Source organism: Haliotis rufescens, unplaced genomic scaffold (assembly GCF_023055435.1).
Source record: "Haliotis rufescens isolate VD_foot unplaced genomic scaffold, xgHalRufe1.0.p SCAF_6, whole genome shotgun sequence".
NCBI lineage: Eukaryota > Metazoa > Mollusca > Gastropoda > Lepetellida > Haliotidae > Haliotis > Haliotis rufescens.
This window is the reverse complement of record NW_025964334.1, coordinates 3,856,529-3,875,134: the sequence shown is the minus strand read 5'-3', so window position 1 is coordinate 3,875,134 and position 18,606 is coordinate 3,856,529. Positions and strand designations below refer to the sequence as shown.

General features: G+C 40.8%; 1 protein-coding gene across 3 annotated transcripts in view; it reads left to right on the top strand.

The window, feature by feature from the left end:
* Positions 1 to 18,606, top strand: part of LOC124113511 (tumor protein p53-inducible protein 11-like) — a 532,733-nt gene that overhangs the window by 167,229 nt on the left and 346,898 nt on the right. For all 3 annotated transcript variants that reach the window (XM_046473884.2, XM_048385874.1, XM_046473885.2), the window contains exon 2: positions 6,932 to 7,015. In XM_046473884.2, the coding sequence (XP_046329840.2) occupies positions 6,932 to 7,015 (84 nt within the window). The remainder of the gene's footprint in view (positions 1 to 6,931; positions 7,016 to 18,606) is intronic.

The following is an 18,606-nucleotide window of genomic DNA, read 5'->3' as shown; positions in this document are numbered from 1 at the left end:
AACTGATTCAACTGATTCTGATTTGGTGGAGTGGAAACTGTAGAAATAAGTGATATAAGTCTGCACTGTGCACATCTGTAGTACATTTATTGTAGTTATATTTAGCTTCTCAAATGAAAATTTGATTTTTGTCTCTTATCATACCTCCATGTCAGAATGATGAGATTTGATTGGTCCACATGATCTTCATAAAATATGATGTATCCCTACTTGGAGGAAAATAAATTTCCTGCCATGACCATCAGGCTGCACGTTGATTTCTGAGAGGCAGAATAAATCACTTATCTCCGCATCGATGCAAAAGCCGCACGCTTTTTGCGAGTCAAGGAAAGTCATGTGACATAGCAAAGTTAACCTCAGCTCAATCAAACAGCTGTTTTCTATCAATTTTGAATTTATTTTAATTCTTTTACAATGTCATTAAAACATGTCAGCAAGATACATTTGTTGCAGCAGGATCACTCAGGGTACATGGGGTTTTATACCACTCGCTACAACTTACAGCATGTTTTTCATACCCAACTGTCTTCATGACACCAGATTTTATGCTCATAAAGAGTTGCATACTTATATATATATTTATATGTTTTACCAAATGTATACAGTCAGCGATCTAACTCACTCAGCCACCAAGACTTTCAAAAAAAGGAAAGTCCGCCAATTGGTATTTTATACTTGTCAGTGGGGTACGTACACAAAGTATGTGATCCAGACTACCAGTTGTCGGACTTTCATTTTTGTGGAAGTCTCAGTTGATGAGTGGGTTAGATCACTGACTTCGTGTGCTGGCGATTTGGTGCCTCACTCTGGCAGTGTGGGTTTTAATCCTTGACGGAACTCAACCCCCAAAAGTACGAGAATCTGTACTTTACTAAGAAAGTGTTATCCCAAATATGACATTTCTTACATTTGACCACTTTCTAAATGGCATTGTGTGATCATTATAAATTTGTTTACATATTCACCTTGGTGTACCCTTTGGCAGCGTATAAATAATCAAACTCCATATTATCAAACTTTAAAGAACCAGACTGCAACTTACAGCAGAGCAAGGGGCAGTCAGGTAGCCTAGTGGCTAAAGGATTTGCTTGTCACGCCGAAGACCCGGGTTCGATTCCCGATATGGGTACAATGTGTGAAGAGCATTTCTGGTGTTCCCCGCTGTGATATTGCTGGAATATTGCTTAAAGTGGCATAAAACCATGCTCACTCACTACAGCAGAACTAATTCGGAGATTAATCCTAACAAATTATGATTTCTGTGTTAATTAACATAGGTTAACAATTATGCCAAAACAATTTTATTCACTCAATTTGTGATGAAAGCATGTGAGTAAGTTGTGTGAGTGAGTGAGTGAGTTGGGTTTAACGTCGCTTGTAACATTATTCCAGTTATATCACAGCGTGTCAGCTTAATGTGGGAGGAAAGCCTAAAGTGATGCAGGTCTCAGACATTTACCACTTCGGTGAAATCTACAAGCACGGGTATGGTTCTGACAAACCTAGAAACATAATCGGGGCGAACCGGGATTCGAACCCACAATCATAGGTTTCTGGCTTGCCCAAGGGAAGCAACTCTGCAGAGCGAATTGCGGCACCTTAGACGACTGGGCCACCTGTGCCCCCCATCTTACATACATGGAGTCCATATTGGTATTATATATACATGTACAACACAGGCCTCCTTACAACGAATGCAACAATTGCGTTTATTCTGTACCATGCTTGTTGAAATACCCAATCATATCCATAATTTTGTTGTTGTTGCTTTTAGTGTTTAAGAAGTTGCCTTCTGCCTAAGCAATTTCGGCTGACCTGTCCCTCTTTGGGACTCCTGTGTGTGAGTACGGTACACATATCTATTGCGAGTTTTGGTATTCATAGAATTTCTGTTTTTGTATTCATATGCTTTCATTTTTATCTTTGGTTGCTCTGTTTATATACATTCGAGTAGCTGTCCGTCTCTCAGAAATAGAGTTAGTTTGGCCTTCGCTATTGCATCTCTTTGCTTGAGGAGTTCAATGACAGATAGCAGATCGAAATGCAATTCTTGGTTTAACCAAATCGGGGCTGGGGCATGGTCTTGACATTCCAGTAACAAGTGAGCAATGGAGTCTTCGAAAGGCATTTAGAAGTGATTCACATAAGGAAGAGAATTTAGGGATGTCAGCTTCTTTATCATGAGGAACACAACGTTTCGGAGTACATGCTTATTCCTTCATCAGGTGAATGAATGCCATGAGGCAGAGAGCATATATAAGTACATGAAAGGACAAAAGTAATAAGATGACAAAAGGTGAAACTTAACAAGGGAAGCCAACAGATAACTGATGCTGATAGCGAGCAATGGATTCAGGTTGATTGCAAGATGGACAAACCTTGTGATAGTGCTTGTTGTGACCGAGTCTGAGGCATGAGATGGCAATTTCAACTTTCATTTCATTTGAGTATGAATATGGCTTTTGTCTTTGGTTGAATTTTGTATAGCCATCTGCCGATCTTACTTGCGTCCCACTGGGCTTGCCATCTTTAGGTTGTGGAAGCTTTGATTTTGATTTTTATCTCTAGTTTTCTAAAGGGAATAATAGGCTGTATCTCCACTTTGTCTAGAGCTAGCTTTTTATCTCTAGTTTTCTAAAGGGAATAATAGGCTGTATCTCCACTTTGTCTAGAGCTAGCTTCGCCAGTGTCTGAGTTGTCCAGTTGTTAGTGGATTAGAGATGGCTTGTCAAAACATATGAGATTTACCTGTTGTGCTTATGGGCCAGTCCTAGTAGACTTAAATCTGTATAATTAAGATCGAACAAATAAAGACGTTTGAAGTTAATGGGTAAAATAATTGATGGACTCAGATACAACAGGATATTATACTGTTTTATTTTCAACTGTATAGATTTAACTAATGAACCATTTTCTCATGAAAACAACTTAAATTTGCAAGTTCTTACCTCAGCTTCTTACGAGAATACTGAGTTCGCAATTTACATTATTGTTGAACAATGAGTGTAACTGTGTTACATTGTTTTTGGTTGAGACTCGGTAGATACTTATTGAATTGTGTTTGGACAGTGATTAGTCATCAGGAATGTAGTGCTGTTTAATGTTGGCAGGAAGTTACTATATTTAGATGCTCGTGTGGTGTGTAAACTAATCCGGTAGGCTGTGAACTCATGCAGAATATTCTGTAATGTTCTTGTACCGCTAGACTGGTGAGGGCACAGTATAGAAATTTCCAGTGGCTTATTAGGCTGTATATATATCGTGGGACAAGAGTGTTTATGTATCTCTCACACATTTCATCACATGTAAGACCAGCTTTCGTGTGAGGATTACTCATCATCCCTGAATCACTGCCTAGGCCCATCTTGGAAGCTTGACCACCATCGCCGCTGGGTGAATATATATTATTATCACTGACTTTAAATATCACACTGTATTTGTGTATGTGATATTGACCACTGTCATCATATTACATATTGCCATTGAATATTGTACAACCACTCTATTGTATACTGCCATTGTAATTGCTGTGCAGTAACTTGTATTGATTTGTAAACCAAGTTCATTTTGTCTTACAATTGTTGATTGTATTCCATTTGTTTGTTGGTTTCACACTAAGTTCTTTTAAGTACAGATTTCTGGGTTAACATATTGGTTCAATTTTCGCAATGTCAACTTAAGACGATCTGAAACGAAAGTTCAAACCCTTGGAGAAAATTTGCCTGAATAAGAGGTGAGGTGAGGTGAAAATGGGGTTTAACGTCGCGTCCAAGATTATTGCACTTATATAGCGATGTGCATGTATGTGTGCCGGGGATCGAACCCGGACCTTCCTCTCTCTGAGTGGACGCTCTACCACTAGACGATGGAAGCGTTGCCTGAATAAGTCACCAGTACAAGACGGATGTCCTGCCGGCACAACAAGATCACGTCTTATATATGCCAGTCAGACATTTTGAGCTCAAACCTATTGAGCTTATCTGGGCTAACTGTGGCAAGACATAACACAACATTTAAACTCACACATGTCAAAGGGGTAATCAACATAGCCTTTGCTAGAATCACACCAGAGGTATGGCAAAAGGCTGAAGATCGGGTTCTTGGAAAAAAACATCAGTACCACCGATGTAGATATCAACCTTGTTGCACCAGCTGGCACACCTTTGGGTGATAGTGCAGATTCAGATGCATCATCAGATCGTGACTGAAGAAATCATCTGTAGAACAACAAATACTTCTTGATTCAAAACACCAACCTTCAAATACATTTCATAGTGTTTAAATGAAGTCAGGAAAGCAGTTTTCTTGTGTTTCCGACAGTACTTTTGTAAACTTGATTTAATATCAATTGTATTGTACCCAAATAGGTTTCTTGTGGAATCTGATGACATAGCCGGTGATTTCAGCACTTTCACTTGGACATTTAAATACTTTCTACGATTGTTATGTTGTTTTTTTCTCTGAAATGGACTTAATGTATCTTGGAAAACTGACATTCGCAACAAAAACACAATCCATTTTTTCGCTTTCCTTGCCCATCATGTAGAGGAAAGCTCTTTGAAATCTAAACATGAAAGGAAGTTGCACTTAAGTCCAGGGACTTTTTTTAGTCTCAACTTTGAAATACTCTCAAGAATCAAAAATACTTGCTGCTTAATGTTTTAGGTGGTTAAACAGGACAATGTCAGTTATTTGCCAGTTTAAAGGGAACAAAGTAAACATTCTGTATTTTTAAGGCAATTTTCAGTTATCCTGACAAAATGTTGGTCTTTTTTCCACAGTTATCAGAGGCAGGCAATACCGGCTTAAAAGAGTGTTTCTCTCCAGTAATATAAGGGTTATAGGGACAGAAAGATACAATGCGTTTTACTGAACATTCTTTAAAGTTGAATTCCGAAGCATAATGTTACTTGTTACAAGAGCTGGTGGGAATGATCTCCATCTGTGCCACCATAATAATAATAAATGTCTCCAACCCTTCTATTGGATGTAGATAATGCAACATTATTTGCATCAATTCTTGTGTGTCTGGATGATCACAGTTCCATGCTCCTGATTGTGGCTCCACATGCCTCGGTCAGAGAGTGATCAACCCTTGACACAAAATATTGTTGTGGCAGTGGTGGCTTAATACTAATTTGTTGTCAAATTCATCAGTTTCAACAAATTCAGTAGGTGTAGATCATTACTCAGTTGCAAGAGCCGACCAAAGAACGAAACAACGTTCATATCAACTATTCTTTTCAACCCGACCTAACCCAGCATCACTTCATATACTTTCTGGGATGGGGTGGGGTGGGATGGGGTGGGGTGTGGTGGGGTGGGGTGTGGTGGGATGGGATGGGGTGGGGTGGGGTGGGGTGGTGTAGGGTGGGGTGGGATGGGGTGGGGTGGGGTGGGGTGGGATGGGATGGGGTGGGGTGGGGTGGGGTGGGGTGGGGTGCAGTAGCCTGGTGGTAAAAGTGTTTGCTTGTCACAATGAAGGCCCTGGTTTGATTCTCCACATGAGTAAAATGTGCGAAGCCCATTTCGCCATGATATTGTTGGAAAATTGCTAAGATTGGCTGAAATATTGCTAAAATTTGGGTAAAACCATACCCACTTGCTCACGCATTTACTTTCTAATTTCTGTATTCATGTCAATATGAATCCATGGTGATGTATAAACAGGAAAACATATAAAGTATGAATTACTGAATGTACAATTGCCCTTTAAGGCCGACAGTTATTTATAGCCAGATCTGACCCCTTCGTGGAATTGATGAAACTTCATGAATCTGTGGGCTCTGCTGCCGATATGTGTTATCAACGGAAGTCATGTGCCGTGTGTTTATTGCACAAATTTAGTTTTTTATGAAAAAGAAAAAATGTTGTGTTTTCATGAGATTGTAATTAACCAGACAAGACAAGATTCTGTAACTCTTGGAAGCTGAAGTCTATGGTGTCTTTGATGTTGCAAGATCATGGAGTGGTTTAAAAAGCCCAAACTTGAGATTACAACTGAAGTGATATGTCCCCAAAATGGAGCTACATGAAAATTCCATGAAGTAAATCAAACCTGCAGCCTCACATATCATGTTTAGTATTGTAACCCACTGTTTTCCATCCGGGGCAGGTGGTGAAAGGGTGTTCAATCTGACATGACATGAGTTCAGTTGGATGTATGCTGCATGCCGTCTTTCTCTCACCCGCTGTCACTGAATTCATTTTATACTGTGACTACTACCGTTATATTGTTTCATTATAATGTATTCCGGTGTTTTCTTGTTCTTCCTCGTATTTCTTGCATTTGGACGGTTCATAAGGTAGTTGAAGCATTCCTCGGTTTTGGTTGAAAATGTATCAATTGGGGCTTTCCCCTCACTTGCAGTTGTACATATATAACCCAAAGTTAAGAGTCATGCTGCTTCTGTTATGACTGAAATACCAATCACCTTTACAATTCCAGAACAAGATGACCACAATTGGAAATTAATTATTCTGATTTTAGAATTTTTACACACGTTTGTGGAGTATTAGCCTCTGAAAGTGGCTAGATGAATCCCTGTTTAATTAATCTCCATCCCACCCATGAAGACCTGGGGTAGAATAGACCATCAGAAACCCATGCTTGCCGTAACAGGCAACTATGCTTGTAGTAAGGGCGTAAGAATGGACTTACAAGATCGGGTGGTCAGGCTCGCTGACTCGGTTGATGCATGTCATCCTATCCGATGTGTAGATCGATGCTCATGATATCAATCACTGGATTGTCTGGTCTAGCCTTGATTATTTACAGAATGCTGTCATATAGCTGGAATATTGCTGAGTGTGGCGTTAAACAACAAACAAACAGTTAAACAGTCTCCATCCCTGTTTAATCCTGGCTGTATGCATTGTGCATTATTTCTGTCCAACTGAGGTGTTTGACTGACACAGTGTCATGTTTCAGTGGTCCGGAAGAGAGGATGGAAAGTCGGCGTGAGAGCAAGGGGGAAGTGGATTACCTGGACCCCAGTACTGTAGGAACATACAGGTAGGTGTGAGGGAAATACGATGCTGGGAGGGGTAGACAGTGTGGGTGGGGTAGACAGGTGGGGTAAGGGCAGGGATGGGTGGTTTGGGGTGGACAGGTGTGGTAAGGGCAGGGATGGGTGCATGGATTGTATCATGAACATCCCCTTGCTATACCAGATGAAACCCTTGAAAATATATGTATGGTATATGAACATTGGTAATAAAAACTGTCTCATGTGTGAGATGTTTTCAGGGAAGACAATATGTGGAACACTGGTGTGAAATAGAGTGTCATCGTAAAATATGAGGCCTAATTATTTTACTAATCCTGTATTTACTGAAAAATATTAGGCCTTTTCAGTCCATACTTACCTCTGCAGAGTAGCTACATGTTACTCAGCTCTATTATCTGGTTCTGGTGAAGTGTGTTGTTACCTCCAAGGTTGCCCTGGTGACAAGTCCTGATGAAACTTGTCACCTGATGAACTGATGCATTCCCCTCACAGCATCAATCTACATGGTAAACACCTCGTTTACTGGCTTGTATGCAACATGTGTCCGAGGGGTGTCCAGGTGAATGTGAATAAGGCAGCACCAATTACAAGATGATTGGTACTTAAGATGGGACTCAGTGCCAGGGTTTGGTGTCATGTTCAGTCTGGGTTGAGGAATGTCTAAACACCTGCATCACTTCGGGCTTACCGCCCACATGAAGCTGACACATCATCTTATCACTTGAATACAGTTGAAAGTGGCATTAAGACACCTCACTCACTCACTCCCTCACTCACTCACTCCCTCACTCCCTCACTCACTCACTCACTCACTCACTCACTCACTCACTCACTTTCTCTTTCACTCACTCACTCACTCACTCACTTGTGTCTAGACATCTAGACATTGTATATATAGCGCAAAAACATGAAATTGACACATTGCACATAAAAAACATTCTGTTTGAGTGACTTTAAAGTAAATTCAATATGACTGCCATGTGACCATTCCTCGTCCCCTGTAAATACACAGAGCCTGGGATCTAGAGTTTGGTAAGTTTAGGTTAGACAGATAATTAAGATATCAATTTTGACTGAGCAAAGTTGGTTTTTGACAGATGCCATTGTCTGTTATAATATGTTAAATGCAGTATTATGTTTGTCTAAAGGCCCATATTATCATAGTCTCCAAATAACCAATGTAGTTCTGCACACCAGGTGAGCTCCAGCACTTCTGTGTGGCCTGTGTGTCGGGATAAAGTCTGGTCCACAGCCTTATCACAGTCCAACAGTGTACCTGCTGTCGGAAGGTGGTAAGATTAGAAACTCGCATCTGAAAGCCCCCTCAGATCTCAGGCCAAATATCCTGCGGAAATGGTGTATTCTTCTTTGTCTTACTTTAGTAATTGATCGATACTGACATGGAGGCAATATGGAACATGATTTATACCGAGGACAATTAAATACTTCTTGGATTTTCACGTAAATCTTTTGAAAAAAGTTGGCAGGAGACAATTTGGTTTTATTTAAACATATATATTCAAGGCATCTTTGTATTTGAATACATGACACTTTTGTGTGGATAGCAACTTCTTATGCTATCCATAAAAACGTGTCATGTATTCATGTTCTTCCAACTTGTAAATGCCATCTTTGTATTTGAGCTGTTAAATGATGTGATTAACAAATAGGTGAGTCTATTCTCAGAGACGTTCTTGGAATGTCAGTGCTGTGTGGTGCAGAAGGGTGAGTCTCAGCATCTGTGTGGTGCAGAAGGGTGAGTCTCAGCATCTGTGTGGTGCAGAAGGGTGAGTCTCAGCATCTGTGTGGTGCAGAAGGGTGAGTCTCACATCTGTGTGGTGCAGAAGGGTGAGTCTCAGCATCTGTGTGGTGCAGAAGGGTGAGTCTCAGCATCTGTGTGGTGCAGAAGGGTGAGTCTCACATCTGTGTGGTGCAGAAGGGTGAGTCTCAGCATCTGTATGGTGCAGAAGGGTGAGTCTCACATCTGTGTGGTGCAGAAGGGCGAGTCTCACATCTGTGTGGTGCAGAAGGGTCAGTCTCACCATCTGCGTGGTGCAGAAGGGTCAGTCTCACCATCTGTGTGGTGCAGAAGGGTCAGTCTCACCATCTGCGTGGTGCAGAAGGGTCAGTCTCACCATCTGTGTGGTGCAGAAGGGTCAGTCTCACCATCTGTGTGGTGCAGAAGGGTCAGTCTCACCATTTGTGTGGTGCAGAAGGGTCAGTCTCACCATCTGTGAGTTTGTTATGGTCTCAGGAACTGCACAACCAGACTGTCTTTGATTGTTCTTATATCAATAGATTTATCATAACATGGGTGCGTTATCGATGTTATCACAATCTGATAAATATGCAAATGAGGTCACCTTGCAGGAAGACTTGTACTAAGCACTGCATATAGATCTGGGGTTTACATGCTCATAACATTGTCCCTGAGTGATTAGAGTGAGTGAGTGAATATGGTTTTATGCTGCTTTTAGCAATATTCCAGCAATGCCACGGCAGGGGACACCAGAAATGGGCTTCACACATTGTACCCATGTCGGGAATCGAACCCAGGTCTTCGGCGTGATGAGCGAATGCTTTAACCACTAGGCTACCCGACCGCCCCCTCAGTGATTAGAAACATGATTAGAAACATGATTAGAAACATGATTAGGCTTCCCAGTGTTTGGGTGCTGATGTAACGAAATTTATGTATGTTGAAAAATTCCATCCTATAGCTAATGGGCATGCACCTTAACCATCTCTGTCTTATCGTGAATTAAGATGCCTGAGATGAGATTAGATGAGGAAGGAGTTAAGATGTTTTGATCCAGCTTGTTGAGTGAAACACTTATGGGTTATACTTTCTAATTCCTAAAGATGGCATAGAAGCCAACATCTGTCTAATACAACCTATTTGAAGCCTGACATCAAATGGAGAAAAAGCATGACTGAAGTCAGAATTTATGAAAACTTAGTGAGCTTTTGGGAGTATAACATGCGGACAATGTCTGGATGTGGAAGGATGTTTTCAGGTCTATTTCAATGGTGAGACTATCTTACTTTGAAGGATATGGAATGTCAGGTTTTATGTCCTAAAAACTTTGTCTCTGTCCCTGTGTGGATGTGAATTGTGGTGGCTTGAGCAAAGCTGAACTGTTATCATTAGAGAATGCCCAGAGCATAAATTGCACAGGGCCTCCATTGTACAACATGGACTGATGTTTGTGACGTTTTAATATTGGATGGAAGTCTTTGGAATCAGAAATAGACAAGCGAAAACTTCTGTTTCACGGGAACCTATGTAATGGCAGTTATAAAGTTCCTTCCGTCAAGAATCCTTAGTGGTAGGTTCTCCCTCTCAAACTACCACCGTACCACTTCCCTGGGTGCTCCTGACATTGAACGTATTGCATCCAAATATGATCCGTGAAGATCCGGGGTAGAATAGGTCTTCAGCAACACATGCTTGCAGTGAGGATCTGGGGTAGAATAGGTCTTCAGCAACACATGCTTGCCGTGAAGATCCAGGGTAGAATAGGTCTTCAGCAACACATGCTTGCCGTGAAGATCCGGGGTAGAATAGGTCTTCAGCAACCCATGCTTGCTGTAAAATTTGACTATGCTTCTGGTAAGAGGCGGCTAACGAGAACATGTGGTCAGGCTCGCTAACTTGGTTGATGCATGTCATTGTATCCCAATTGCGTAGATGGATGCTCATGATGTCAATCACTGGATTGTCTGGTACAGCTGGAATATTGCTGAATGGGGCGTTAAATAACAAACAAACATCCAAATATGATCTTGAATAATTCCTGAACACATTCCCCAGAAAGATGCCTGTAAAATGAATGAACTTGAAGCCTGGAAAAGATGCATCAACTCTGATCCACACCTGAAACACTTGAAACAGATTCATCAGGTTATCTCCCCTCACAAAGCATGGGAAAGTCAAAAGAAGTCCAGACCTGAAACCTTTGTGATCCAGATATGTGCAGTCTGGAGACCTGGGAAGTCCAGGGTGTGTGTGACATGTGCACATTTCTCCACCAGGACCTGCTCATCATGTGGGGTGTATGTGTCCACAGACAGAGCATCTCAGAGACAATCTGTAGTCTAGCATAGTGGACAGTGGAAGTCAGCCTGGCACTCCATAACAAGCAGAAGATACACTTAGTTTGCTGTCTGCTACCATGTCGGCCCCCAATCCCAGTAAATCCAGAAACTGTTGAGAAGCTGCAGTAAAAGGTCTCTTTCAATTGAGGAAATGTTTAGACCTTGTGAAAAAACTTTATATTCTCTGACATGTGAGCAGGCTTTATCTTAACTTAAGAATGCATATTTTTCTACACTTGTTAATCCTGTATATCAAAGTTTGTAACTCTCCTATAGTTTTCATCTGATGTTTGGGTATTATAAAGGGAGGTAACTCTTAACATGCTGAAAGGACAAGGCCCCACTGATGCCACCACAGTTCATTAAAAACCAGGTGAAGAGGAGTAACATTACCTCGCCTAGAGCTGTTTCACAGACAGATTTAGGGTTTTACCTTGGCTTACAATAATTAACTTGAAGGGTCCTTCAGGCAATATGAGTGTTCTGGAAAGTAATGAAATGGTGTAGTGTACGGTACATTTTAATAATGACTCAGAGATTCTATATAGAAATGACCATTATTAGTATTCTCTGAGTACCGGTACCTTTGAAGATGACAATTTCAAAAATAAAAACCATTGAGTCTCCATGTTCCTTTTTGAGTAAATCATCGTTTAAGAATAAAATAGTTATTATATATTATTTTTTCTTATAAAGAAATTCACTTCTTCTTAAGTACAACATGTTTTGCATTAAATATTAATAGATTGAAATTTACTGATCAGTTTGAAATAAAAATATATATTTTGATCAGATAAATTGATGTTTTGTTTTTTTAATTTAAGTGTCCTTTTACATGTCTCATATTTACAAGTGTTACATGATAATAGTTTTTGTTGTTGCTTAAGACTTAGATGGCCAAGACCATAAATTGCAGTGGTCACCAGTCAAAGATCTAGACTTTGAAGCCATTGAAAATGTGTCTGTGCTGCACTGTCCCACAGACGAACATCGTCAAACTGCGTTTGCGAATAGACTTGACAAATTTAATCATGTCGCCCTTCAGACAGGCAAAAATATGTGACCGAAGTAACAAGCATGACATTATTACACACCCATGGATGTGCTCTTTCCTGGACAATTTTGGTTTTGTGTTTCAAGGTTTGATGAGGTGTTTTTACCAGGAACTTGACATTTGACATAAACCAAAAAAATAACTGATCTTGTCATGATGACCTGGTATATTGCAGACTTGAACACATATTGAATACTGGAAGTCAGCTGTTCCATCTCAGATTTCATCATTGTCATTTAGGGGGCGGTCGGGTAGCCTAGTGGTTAAAGCGTTCGCTCGTCACGCCGAAGACCCGGGTTCGATATCCGACATGGGTACAATGTGTGAAGCCCATTTCTGGTGTCCCCTGCCGTGATATTGCTGGAATATTGCTAAAAGCGGCGTAAAACCATACTCACTCACTCACTCACTCATTGTCATTTAGAGAAACGTCACTCACTTTTGTCCTTGACTTTCTATTGATGTGTTTACTCAATGTTTTGTTAGCGAGACGACCGCATGAAGCAGAAATAGTTAAATATATTTGCTCACGTTATTTCACTTCTGAGAGCTGCTTTGTGGTAACACTACACTGTTTCATTGATCGTGTCTTGTGTTTAAATGATGTTTTTACATGGCACATGTAAACAGAAAACTATCAAGGACTGGAATCAATGTGACTGTAGCTTGCAAGCCTTTAGAAAGATGACATCAATGTGACTGTAGCTTGCAAGCCTTCAGAAAGATGACATCAATGTGACTGTAGCTTGCAAGCCTTCAGAAACATGACATCAATGTGACTGTAGCTTGCAAGCCTTCAGAAAGATGACATCAATGTGACTGTAGCTTGCAAGTCTTCAGAAAGATGACATCAATGTGACTGTAGCTTGCAAGTCTTCAGAAAGATGACATCAATGTGACTGTAGCTTGCAAGCCTTTAGAAAGATGACATCAATGTGACTGTAGCTTGCAAGCCTTCAGAAAGATGACATCAATGTGACTGTAGCTTGCAAGCCTTCAGAAAGATGACATCAATGTGACTGTAGCTTGCAAGCCTTTAGAAAGACGACATGAATGTGACTGTAGCTTGCAAGCCTTTAGAAAGATGACATCAATGTGACTGTAGCTTGCAAGCCTTCAGGAAGATGACATCAATGTGACTGTAGCTTGCAAGCTTTCAGAAAGATGACACCAATGTGACTGTAGCTTGCAAGCCTTCAGAAAGATGACATCAATGTGACTGTAGCTTGCAAGCCCTCAGAAAGATGACATCAATGTGACTGTAGCTTGCAAGCCTTTAGAAAGATGACATCAATGTGACTAGCTTGCAACTCTTCAGAAAGATGACATCAATGTGACTGTAGCTTGCAAGCCTTTAGAAAGATGACATCAATGTGACTGTAGCTTGCAAGCCTTTAGAAAGATGACATCAATTTGACTGTAGCTTGCAACTCTTCAGAAAGATGACATCAATGTGACTGTAGCTTGCAAGCCTTCAGAAACATGACATCAATGTGACTGTAGCTTGCAACTCTTCAGAAAGATGACATCAATGTGACTGTAGCTTGCAAGCCTTTAGAAAGATGACATCAATGTGACTGTAGCTTGCAAGCCTTCAGAAAGATGGCATCAATGTGACTGTAGCTTGCAAGCCTTCAGAAAGATGACATCAATGTGACTGTAGCTTGCAAGCCTTTAGAAAGACGACATGAATGTGACTGTAGCTTGCAAGCCTTTAGAAAGATGACATCAATGTGACTGTAGCTTGCAAGCCTTCAGGAAGATGACATCAATGTGACTGTAGCTTGCAAGCCTTTAGAAAGATGACATCAATGTGACTGTAGCTTGCAAGCCTTCAGAAACATGACATCAATGTGACTGTAGCTTGCAAGCCTTCAGAAACATGACATCAATGTGACTGTAGCTTGCAACTCTTTAGAAAGATGACATCAATGTGACTGTAGCTTGCAAGCCTTCAGAAAGATGACATCAATGTGACTGTAGCTTGCAAGCCTTCAGAAAGATGACATCAATGTGACTGTAGCTTGCAAGCCTTCAGAAAGATGACATCAATGTGACTGTAGCTTGCAAGTCTTCAGAAAGATGACATCAATGTGACTGTAGCTTGCAAGTCTTCAGAAAGATGACATCAATGTGACTGTAGCTTGCAAGCCTTTAGAAAGATGACATCAATGTGACTGTAGCTTGCAAGCCTTCAGAAACATGACATCAATGTGACTGTAGCTTGCAACTCTTCAGAAAGATGACATCAATGTGACTGTAGCTTGCAAGCCTTTAAAAAGACGACATCAATGTGACTGTAGCTTGCAAGCCTTCAGAAAGATGACATCAATGTGACTGTAGCTTGCAAGCCTTCAGAAAGATGACATCAATGTGACTGTAGCTTGCAAGCCTTCAGAAAGATGACATCAATGTGACTGTAGCTTGCAAGCCTTCAGAAAGATGACATCAATGTGACTGCAGCTTGCAAGCCTTCAGAAAGATGACATCAATTTGACTTTAGCTTGCAAGCCTTTAGAAAGATGACATTAATGTGTCTAATCTGCGTTTGAGTGTTGGTTTAACAGTCGGGACCAAAATGATGATAATTATACGTGTACTTATATTGTGCTAGCCTCCATACACTTGGTGTAGGCCTCAAAGTTTAAATTTTTACAAATATATTTTTCCAGGTAGCCAGTGGTAAAATCAAGAAATCAAGCCAATATTGAAGGTAGCCAAAAGCATTTGAAATTATATTTTATCAAATAACTATTAGATGTACAAGTCACAGCATTAGCCTTGGAATTGTATATTGGTGGAAACTGTACTTAAGTTTTGTTATTTGTGACTCGAACAATGATTCAATTTATGTTACTAGATTATATAGGTATATCCTTGCTTATCCAATAAACTATCTACTAAAATAAAATACTGATTATATAAATATTTATGTATTTCGGTTCATTGTTGACTTTAGGAGGAATTATTTGTGAGTACAATTAGTAGCAGACATGTTTATTTTTGTGTAGCAATAGAATTAAGTTGCCACAAGATATTTTTCAAGGTAGTCATTTGGCTACCTCTGAATTTTAGACAGTAGACAAATTGAAATTTAGGTCGCATTGGCGACCGTTTTAGTCGCAACTTTGAGGCCTGCGGTGCATTCTCAAATCGCTAACATTGATCAGGTGCGCACTCCAGTTTCATTCTCATCTCCCTGGGGAGTGTACATGCTTGTATTTCATGATGATGACGTGGCTAACACTTTATTTTCCATGCTGATCTATGCTGATCCATGTCTTTTCCACAGCTGGCATCAGCTGATAGCTGTTTACAAACAAAGCCTTAATCAGTCAGTGTCATCAGATGACATATTGAATTGATGTTAACAAGAAGAATGTGTTTCGAGTGTAAGAGCAAAGTTAACTTTTTTATTATGTTTGATATACTGTCCTGAAACACCGGAGATGACAGGTCCATACATTTCTAGTGAAATCATATTAAGTTGCACACTTGCGTATGACATTGTGTAGGATCTGTCCTCAACTGAGAATATTATCTCACACAGCATTTTGTGATGTACTCAATCATGTCACACACAGCTCACTATGACACAGCAGTTGTTATCGGATTCACACTCAGTTATTTTACACACCGGTACCACTCCATAATCCTGTAGTGATTTCTTCCTTCAGAACCAATGAGATCCAGAGAGTATTCGATCAGCTGTTGATTACACCGAACATTTGAAGATGCTTGAGGGCAGATTATGAGGAGTCATAATTAAAAGTTATTATGAGCAAGAAATGGAGAAGGATGACAGGTTTTTACTGGGACTGGTTGTTACATTGGTGACATTGGTTGCTGTGTGATGTCATGTTGCTAAGCGACAATGCAACTGTGTGATGTCATGTTGCTAAGGGAGTCAATGCAGCTGTGTGATGTCATGTTGCTAAGGGAGACAATGCAGCTGTGTGATGTCATGTTGCTAAGGGAGACAATGCATCTGAGTGATGTCATGTTGCTAAGGGAGACAATGCAGCTGTGTGATGTCATGTTGCTACTTTACACAATGCAGCTCAGTGATATCATGTTGCTAAGCGACACAATGCGTCTGAGTGATGTCATTTTGCTAAGGGCGACAATGGAACTGAGCGATGTCATGTTGATTAGGGAGACAATTCAGGTGTGTGATGTCATGTTGTCAAGGGCAACAATGTGGCTGTGTGATGTCATGTTGCTAAGGGAGACAATGCAGCTGTGTGATGTCATGTTGCTAAGGGAGACAATGCATCTGAGTGATGTCATGTTGCTAAGGGAGACAATGCAGCTGTGTGATGTCATGTTGCTACTTTACACAATGCAGCTCAGTGATATCATGTTGCTAAGCGACACAATGCGTCTGAGTGATGTCATTTTGCTAAGGGCGACAATGGAACTGAGCGATGTCATGTTGATTAGGGAGACAATTCAGGTGTGTGATGTCATGTTGTCAAGGGCAACAATGTGGCTGTGTGATGTCATGCTGCTAAGCGACACAATACATCTGAGTGATGTCATGTCGCTAAAGGAAACAATGCAGCTCTGTGATGTCATGCCGCTAAGCGACCCAATGCAGCTGTGTGATGTCATGTTGCTAAGGGAGACAATGCAGCTGTGTGATGTCATGTTGCTAAGGGAGACAATACAGCTGTTTAATTTTTATGTTGCTAAGGGCGACAATGCACCTGTGTGATGTCATGTTGTCAAGGGTGACAATGCATCTGAGTGATGTCATGTTGCTAAGCGACACAATGCATCTGTGTGATGTTTTGTGAGACAGTGAATTTAAAATCATGTGCTGAGACTGAGGTCATTTGTCTAAATGGATTAAATAGTTAAACTTTGATTGGAGTTTTTAATAAATAAGGATAAAGGACCTCTAAATGGCTTATTGGCACGATCAACATAACAGTTTTAGGGAGGTTATAGGGAAGTCATGACAGAAAGTATCCCCAACTTTCTCTGTTGAGAAGGTAAGAGTATCACAGGGTTGACTTGAAGATGGGAGGAATGGAGGAGTCAGATAGCCTCATACACGAAACTCTGTCAGGGAATCATATCAGTCAGCGGATGAGGAACCTTCACCCACTGATGGGGATGCAAGCAGACTGTTGTATGTGTTTTGTAGACATATGCTGATATATACGGATCCTGCAGGTGGAGATGCTCCATGTGGATTCTGGATTAGAACTGGTCCCCAGTAACTTATGCTTGTCAGATGACTTGGTTGATAGTGTTGCTGGTGTGGGATGTTGCTCATGATATCAATCACTGGTTTACTGGTCACTGGATTATTTATAGGCTGCTGTCGTACAGTGGGAATATTGCTGAATGTGGTATTAAACAGACAGACAGACAGACAGGTGGAGTGAGTGAGTGAGTATGGTTTTACGCCGCTTTTAGCAATATTCCAGCAATATCACGGCGGGGGACACCAGAAATGGGCTCCACACATTGTACCCATGTCGGGAATCAAACCCGGGTCTTTGGCGTGATAAGCGAACGCTTTAACCACTAGGCTACCCGACCGCCCCACAGACAGGTGGAGATACAGCTTGTGTGAGGAAGGGGAATGCAAATGTTATCACACAGGATGGGTATTGCCAGCCTCCTGAAGCTCCTGGGTTCTGGAGGTGGAGTTACGGCTGTTATCACCTCTTTGTCTGGACAGTCACATCCATCTGGACTGAGTGGTTGTGGAGGGAGATGTGTTTCCAGGCAGATAATGTAATGGAGGTAATGTTCAGTCATTTATACAAGATAATGTTCAGGTCCCTGTTCCACAGAGTGATGTTTTCACAACAATCACACCTCTGTTTGGTATGGAATCTTGTAGTGACCAGGTTACCTTTTGGAACAAGCCCTTTGTGGGAATTTATACATTCTAGTTTCCTGTAAAATGTCGTAAAGGATAATTTATTGTTGCTGCCATGATTGTTAGTGTTGTGGTGAGAGCATTTGGTTTTACGATGCTTTTATCATGGCGGGGGACACCCGAAATGGGCTTCACCCATTGGTCCCATGTGGGTGTGGGGAATCAAACCCAGGTCTTCAGCGAGCTGAGCAAACACTTTAACCACTAGACTACCCCACTGTCTTTGATCTAGTGTTATGAAGAAAAGACAATATTTATTTTCAAGGAATGACAACATTTGGTGTTTCTGGGTACACCTGAGGCCTTGCCAACACCATGTTGTAGATACCTTTATGAAAGTTGCTTTCAAGTGAAAATTGATTTATATCCTTTTGAATATGAAATCACTGTGCGAGCCCTGATGAAATATTGACATTTATTTGCACAATAAATTATTTATGGCATATGTCCATAACGCATTCTCAGTTTGAAGTAACTTGTTATTTAATTAAACACAATAAATATCCAAGGCTTGCCATGCTTGTCGTAAGAGGCAACTAACGGGA